The sequence below is a fragment of the Mirounga leonina genome, unplaced genomic scaffold (genome assembly GCF_011800145.1).
Source record: "Mirounga leonina isolate KUSES-001 unplaced genomic scaffold, KU_Mleo_1.0 Mir_94, whole genome shotgun sequence".
Lineage (NCBI taxonomy): Eukaryota > Metazoa > Chordata > Mammalia > Carnivora > Phocidae > Mirounga > Mirounga leonina.
The window spans coordinates 58,805,668-58,813,218 of NW_023270855.1; the positions used below are offsets into that span (position 1 = coordinate 58,805,668).

The 7,551-nt window shown below is 56.4% G+C and overlaps 1 protein-coding gene across 2 annotated transcripts in view; it reads left to right on the top strand.

Annotated features, from left to right (window-relative positions):
* Window positions 1-4,877, top strand: part of SHC2 (SHC adaptor protein 2) — a 29,696-nt gene extending 24,819 nt beyond the window's left edge. For both annotated transcript variants that reach the window (XM_034996629.1, XM_034996631.1), the window contains exons 12-13: window positions 2,128-2,261; window positions 3,855-4,877. In XM_034996629.1, coding sequence (XP_034852520.1) covers window positions 2,128-2,256 — 129 coding nt within the window. In that variant the 3' untranslated portion in view covers window positions 2,257-2,261; window positions 3,855-4,877. The remainder of the gene's footprint in view (window positions 1-2,127; window positions 2,262-3,854) is intronic.
* Window positions 4,878-7,551: the final 2,674 nt, after the last annotated feature.

The window sequence follows — 7,551 nt, forward strand, 5'->3', positions numbered from 1 at the left end:
GCTGGAGGCGGGGCCGGAGTAGGGCGGGGGCTGAGTGGGGAGGGTCCGCAGGCTGGAGGCGGGGCCGCAGTGGGGCGGGGCGGAGGCGGGCAGGGGAGGGTCCGCAGGCGGACACGGTCCCCGGCCCCCGCCGCAGCAGCCTTTAGGTTTAATCAAGTATTTTCCGGATTACAAAGCCCTTTACATTTACAGATTCTGTTCCCGTTGACGAGGTAATTTAGAATTACAAAGTATTTTCCACTTTAACAAGAATTTTAGGATCTGTAAAGAAGTTCCGAAGTCCATACAGCATTTTGGGGGTTTTGAGGCCTTTCCGGGTTTACAAAGCACTATATTTGATGCCCTTTTCTCCCACGTTCCATCAGCATTGTGTATCTTACAAATAATGATGTCTTTGAGTGATAAATACGACGTTTTTCTTTTCTAGTGTATTTCAAGGCTCACAAAGCATGGTTCAATTTACAAGGAGTTCTAGGGTCTACAAGTTACTGGATGCACACTTTTCTCTCACTTTGACGCCTTTGAAGCCTGCATGTTTTTTAACTCGGTCTTTGAGCTGCCATGATTATTTTGCTGGGAGGTTTTCCCCTCTCTTTGTGGAGCATGAAATAGTGATGAATCTTAACATTGCTTTGAGTCCGTTTGAACTTTGGTATTCTACAGTTCCTAAAGCCTTTTGGGGTTTACAGAGCATTTTTTTAAAAAAAGATTTTATTTATTTTTTAGAGAGCGAGCGAGAGAGAAACAGCATGAGAGGGGAGAGGGTCAGAGGGAGAAGCAGGCTCCCCGCTGAGCCGGGAGCCCGATGTGGGACTCGATCCCAGGACCCTGGGATCATGACCTGAGCCGAAGGCAGACGCTTAACCATCTGAGCCACCCAGGCGCCCTTACAGAGCATTTTTAAATTTACAAGGAGCTCTGGGGTTCATGAAGCATTTTGCAGCGTCCAAGGGCCTTGGGGTTTACAGGTTATTTCCCAGGGGAAGGAGCTTAGGGGTGTTAGAGTCTTACCAGGTGCTTTGACTGCATCCAGCCCAAGCCTCAGAACCACCCCGGGGAGCTCCATCCCCTCTCTGTCTGTCGGTATGGGTCACACTCCCTAGTGGGGTCGAGGCTCCGGGGGCCTGTTCTCAGTTTACCTTGTGTCTGGCTCACCGCTGCAGCCTCTGGCCTCGTGGGCCCCATTCCCTCTCTGCTAAGTGGACCTACCTGATAGGGTCAGCAACTCCTAAAGCTCCAGAAACTTCAGAACTTCCTCAAATACTTGGTTAAAGGGCAGACTCCCGTGTCCCAACCCCAGTTCCAAAGAAATAGACAGTTATGCCATAGGGCCCAGGAATGTGCCTTCTAAGCCTGCTTGTGTCCGGTGAGCCTGCTTTGCCCATGAAATACCTGACAGTGGGGCCAGAGGGTTACCATCCGTGGTGTATGTGGTGATGCTCAGATTTTCTCGTTCTAAGAGGCAGCAGATTGCTTTCCATTAGGTGTTCCCAAGATTTCCTGGGGCTGCCCTACCGAATGGCCATCAACGGACTGGTTTAAACAAGGGAAGAGTCTTCTTCCCTGGCTCCAGAGGCTGCAGGTCTGAGATGCAGGTGTCATGGGGTGGGCTCCTGCTGAGACTCCGAGGGAAGATCCTGTCCAGGCTCCCCCAGGTCCTGTAGGTGCCACAGCCCTTGGTGTCCCTGGCTATTTGACACATCCCTCTGGTCCCTGCCTTGCCTGCTCTCTGTGTCCAACTTTTCTGCTCTTATAAGGACACCAGTCATTGGCTTTGGGGCCACCAGAATGAGCTCAAGACCCTTCACTTAATCACATCTGCAAAGACACTTTTTCCAGATAAGGTCCCATCCGCGTGTTCCAGAGGTTGTGACACAGACACATCTTTTTGGGGGCCACCGTTCCACCTGCTGTAGGAGGGGTGGCCCCAGAATCCTGTGGCTTTGGAGCCTATGTCCTTACGAACTCCGGAATTCTGAGTCTGATTCCATGGAAGCTTCTGAGCCAGAGTTCTCAGACTTGAGGGTGCATCAGGCCTACAGAGGGCTCTTGAGAATGCAGATTCCCATTCAGCAGGACTCTCCAGCAAGCTCCCGGTGGTGCTCACACAGGCCTCTGGCCCTGCAGGTGCGGACCAAGGATGTGCTCTTTGAGAGCATCAGCCATCTGATCGACTACCACCTGCAGAACGGGCAGCCCATCGTGGCTGCCGAAAGCGAGCTGCATCTGCGTGGTGTGGTCAAACGTGAGCCCTGAGCCAGGTGTGTAGTCCGCCCCCATGGGCTCCCAGCATTTACCCATTCACCCAGCTTTTTTCTCATTTTAAAAATTAAGAAAGAATTCACAAACCACACAATTCACCCATTTAAAAGGTGCAACTCAGTGGTTTTTAGTGTGTTTAGAGATGTGCAATCATTCTCTACCTAATTCCAGAACATTCCATCGCCCCAAAGGCACCCCGCCCCCATCACCCCCTCCCCTCCCCATCTCCATTCTCCATTAGTCATCACTCCTCGTCACCCCGCCCCAGCCCCCGGCCCCCACGAGCCCCCTTCCCGTCCGTGGATGAGCCTGTTCCGGACGTGTCACCCACGTGGACTCACACCCCATGTGGCCTTCCGTGTCTGGTTCCCTCCCTGAGCGTCGTGGGTTCAGGGTCTGTCCCCGGGGCAGCGTGTGGGCTCCTTGCTCCTGTTTGTGGCCCAGTGACGCTCCGGTGCATGGATGGACACATGTTTACCTATTCACTGTCGATGGACATTTGGGTGTTTCTACTTTTTGGCTGTTACTAATAATGCCACTCAGAACATGCATGTCCAAGTTTTTGTGTGGATGTATTTTCATGGCTCCTGGGTCTATACCTAGGAGTGGAATTGCTGAGTTGTCATGGTAACTCTGGGTTTAATTGGTGATAAAACATCTCTGGGAGGAGGTGGCTCTACACCAGAGGAAGGCCTAGGGTGGCCTGGGTTTGTCTGGTGGGCATTCGAGGAGAGGTGGGGGAGATGGAAAGGTAAACCCTTGGCCTTTTGCTTTTGGTGCTGGGGGGCCATGGGAGGGTTTTGCGTTGGGGAGGGACAGGCAGGTCTGGGTGATTCTAGGACCTTTGTGGTGAGAGACTGGGGCTTCTGGGGGCAGTGGGGGGTGGTTTAGGCAGGAGAAGGTGTGGCTGAGCTGGGCTGCATGCACTGACTTGGGGAGGAGGGAGAGATAGGACCGGGATTTGGGAAGCCAGGAGCTGGGGGTTCAGCTGGGGAGGGAGGGGCTGCAAGGGAAGAGGGTTGTGGGATATCCCCCCCCAGGGCTCAGCAGAGAGGCGTTTCCAGCCAGGTTGGGCTGCTCTCCGGTCCCCCTGACCACGGCCCCTTCCTGCCTCCCGGTCCCCAGCCAAGCCTGAGGCTGCGGGCACAGAAGGGATTTCCAGTCTGGGGACAGGCTTTAGGGGCTGGGAGTGGGCACGTGGAACACTGACATGATCTGCAGTGCCTTTGGGGCTGTGTGTTTGCACGTGTTAGGCTAAGACGTGCTTCCCTTCCGTCCCCAGAGGGGTGTGTGACCTGAGAAACAATGCCAATGGCACCAGTGGCCAAGTCCAGGCATGGTGCTCGGCACCTCCCAAAGCCTCCAAGTCCCAGGTGGTTCTGAGCATTTTCGCAGAAGGAAGGGCACAGAGAAGTGAAGGCCCTACCCTAGGTCACACTGCAAGAACATGGGGGAGCTGAGACCTCTCCCTGGCCCCTCAGCCTGAGGACCCTCACTGGGCCCCGTAACTGAGGTTCGGGGGGCCACTTGAGCCCAGGTCTCTGGTTGCTGTCACAGCTGACCCTTGACCTCGCCTTCTCTTTCTTCCGCAGGTGATGGTTCTCAGCTCCCGCTCCTGTCCTGCGCTGCAGATGCTCCCTGTCGTGGCCTTATGGGCTCCTCAGCTTCTCTCTGGACCCTGGTCAGGCTGGAGCTGCCGCTGTCTCTCCTTCCTCCAGCCTCTAGATCTTCCTTCTCCAGCCGGCCCTGGGCTGGGCCAGCGAGGCCAAGAGATGGGGGCCCAAGACCCTTTAATCCCACCGACCCCTGCCTGCCTCCACCCTCTGCCTGGGGTGAGGGTGTCCATACCAAAGACAGAACTTTTCTCACCTTTAAAGAAAATATCTTACAGAAACCCAGTCCTCTCTCTCCGAGCCCTGGCCAGGGTCGCCGCCGGGTTCAGGAGGCACCATCTCTCTCCCCAGAGGGACTTCAGCTCACCTCCCTGGAAAGATGGATTCCTGTCCTTGACAGCTCAGTTTCTCCACCTGAAAAATCAGTGCACAGTTGTCTTTTATGGGGAAGAATTGAGGTGTTTGGGGTCCTCAGGCCAGGACACCTGTGAATGTTGAAGTGTGGGGGGCACCTCAGGGCTCAGCTGGGACAGTGGGGGGCATCCAGGCAGCAGCCGGACAACCCGCCCTCGTGGGGGGTGGTCATGAGGGCCCTGCCCTCCCAGCTGTCCACCTGTACTGGACATTTGGGGTCTGTTTGTAATTACACGTGGGGATGATGGTGAGGAAGTCAGCCTACCTGACACTGAGGGGCCCTTGGGTTGGGAGGCCAAGGCCAGTCTCCCAGGTGGAAAGCCAAGGCACACGTGTGTCCTCCTGCAGCTGGAGGGTGTGGGGGATGGAGAGGAGGGTGCAGGCCTGCAGATGTGTCCCTGTGGGGGAGCACTGTCCCAGAACCCCCCGCACCACCCTCACACTTCTATTTCCACCCCCAGATAGAGCACCCCACTCCTCTATGAGACACAGCCCTGTCCTCTCCTGGGAAACACCGTAGCTTATCTCCTATAAACTGTAGACCCGTGTCTTTCAGGATGCCCCGAATATCTGGCAAACTGTTCTTCATTTCTCCTCTTGACTGCTCCTAACTTAGCCCTGAATGTGGCCTGACATTCTCAGGTGTCCCCACTCCTGACCCCCTAGGAGCTCCTGCTTATCCCCGATGCCTCTCCAGACCTTCCCTCCCAGAGACCTCATCTCTCCCTGGGACCCCTCCTCTGACTATCCTGAAGAGGCCTTCCTGACCCTCACCACACCCTGCCAGGGCCACACCTGTGCCTAGGGTCTGGCTCATCAGCAGGCCCCACCCCCATGCTCTGGGGGAGCCTGGTGAGGGTATGGGGAGCAACGGCCACTCTGTCTGTAACTGGGAGGGGGGCAGGGAGAAGCTATCAAACGGCAGAGCCGGAGGGGACTCTGATGCCTTGTTTCTTACTTTAGAGGGGCCAGTCTGTCCATCCGTCCATCCACCCATCATCTACTCACCCATCCATCCATTATTCCTTCCATTCATTGGTCCATCCACCTGTCCCCCGATCCTGGTATCCTTTAGTATGCCTGTGTTGGGCTCCCCTTATCTGCCAGGACCTCTGGTGGGTAACGAGGATGCAGCAGTAACCAAGACTGATCTGTCCTCATGGAGTCGATAGTCGAGTGACATCAAGCAGCAAATCACCACTATGTGTAATGACAATGTGAACTTAGCCCAGGAAATCCAGGAGGGTGGGAATGACACAGGGGGTATGGTCTGGAGGATGAGAGCCCCAGGGGAAGAAGACAGAGTGCTAGGCAGGAGTGATAGCATGTGCAAAGGCCCTGTGGTGTGTGGCTCGCAGCGCATTCAGAGACCAGAAGGATGACCTGTGTGGCTGGTGGTGAGATCAGAGGGGTGGTGGAGTGGAGGACACGGCTGGGGGGAAGCTTGGAGCCAGGGAGAGCTGCTGGGGAGCTTTGAAGCACAGAGATGATAGGACTCCCAAGTGGGAAGTACACTGTTGGGGACAGGAGAGGAATGGGGGGCAGTTGGGAGAATTCACTAGGTTTGGACTAGGGGAGTCTCCAAAAGTATCCGATTTCAGAGACTTGTAGGCTAGAGAGGGGTCCTAATGCACTTTGTTCATTCATTCGTTCCCCTGTGTCCTCCTTCAAAGCCTCTATGTATCTAGGACACCTGCTGAAGCATGTGCTAAAAACAGCACCAGCTGTGGGTGCTCAGATTCTCCCCACTTTACAGAAGGGGGAGCAGAGGCTCAGAGGGTGAGGTGGCAGAGCTGGGATTCCCACCCCATCACCTCCCCTGTCCTGCTTTCTGAGCCGGGAATGCCAGGTCTGGGGTGCCCATGCAGTGAGGGGGGCCGCGAGCCTGGCTGCCGCTGGTCCCCCACACTTTTCTCCCGCCCCCATCTACCCTCAATTATTTGGTCGGCAAATGCTCCTTGGGCTGGCCTTGTCCTCAGGGAGCCTTGGGGTGGGAGGCAGGCACCATGCAGCCTGGACTGCTTGCTTCCCTTCCCTGAATTGGGCTACTCCCCTGTGCCTCAGTTTCCCTGTCTGTAAACTGGGGATAGTGGCCCTCCTCCACAGTGGGTTAACCTGTGCCTTGTTGGGCCGAGGTCTCTCCTGGGAGCTTTGGACAGGCCTTCCCGTAGCTCTTCCAGGGGAGGAGACAGAGCTCAGAGGAGAAGCTGTTGGCCAGAACTGCATGGGTATAAGGAGGCTTCTCAGGACTGGAGCTTTTTTCTTTGAGCTTCCTCAAGGACCTGTCTGCGGGTGGCTGCAGGGGGCAGTCTGGCTCCTGGCAAGCCCCCTGTCCCTCCTCTCTCCCACAAGCTTAGGTCCCTGGGGGGTGGGAGTTGAGGACCAAGGCCTTGCAGCATGAGGTGGTGTGACTCAGGGTGGGAGGGGCTGGTTAATACCACCTGGGCCCCTTTGCCAGCCTCCGCATCTCTGATCTCAGGAAGGCTGCAGCCGGGGGTGTGGGGGGAGTCCTGGGGATCTGCCACACCACACCAATCAGCCTCAGGGCTCTGCAGAGGAAGTAGGTTTTGTTGACTGGAAGAGGTTCCTGTTTAGGGACCACAAGGCTAACTAACCAGCTGGAAGGGCCCGCCTCCTGGACCCCGCCCCTCCGAAGGCAGATGTTTGGGACCTATCCCCAGGTTCCTTGTCTCTCTGGGCCTTGGTTTCCCCAGCCCCCGAAGGTGATGGGATGGGGGCCACAGGGAGGGGCTTCAGCTGAGCTGGCTTTGGTGGGCATCAGGTTCTGGCGTCCCTTTCGAGGCCGGGCCAGCCCCCTTTCTCACCAGTAGCAGCGTCCAAGAAATGATGACCAGCGCTCCCATCACAGTGTTCTAGGCCCTGTTGTCAGCCCTCTGCGTGTCCTCACCGGTTCATCCTCGCCTGAGGCCGTGGTACAGGGACAATCTTTATGCCTGCAAATTGCCCCGGGGACAGAGGCAGAGGTCTGGGCACCTGCCAGCAATCACACCACAGGAAGCATCGGTGTCAGGCTTCCAGCCCCAACAGAGCACCTCCAGATGAGAGTCCCCAGTTGCTCAGCACGGGAATCGGCACAGAACAAGCTCAAGACTCCTCCCTCCACCCAACTGGGAGGAGACCCTGCCCCAACTGGGTAAGGGGGAGTGGGCAGTGAAGCCCCCAGCACCCAGGCCGGCTTATCATCAGAAAACCCCCAGAGACCTGACTCAGTCACTTCCCCTTTGTGAGCACCACTCTCCCT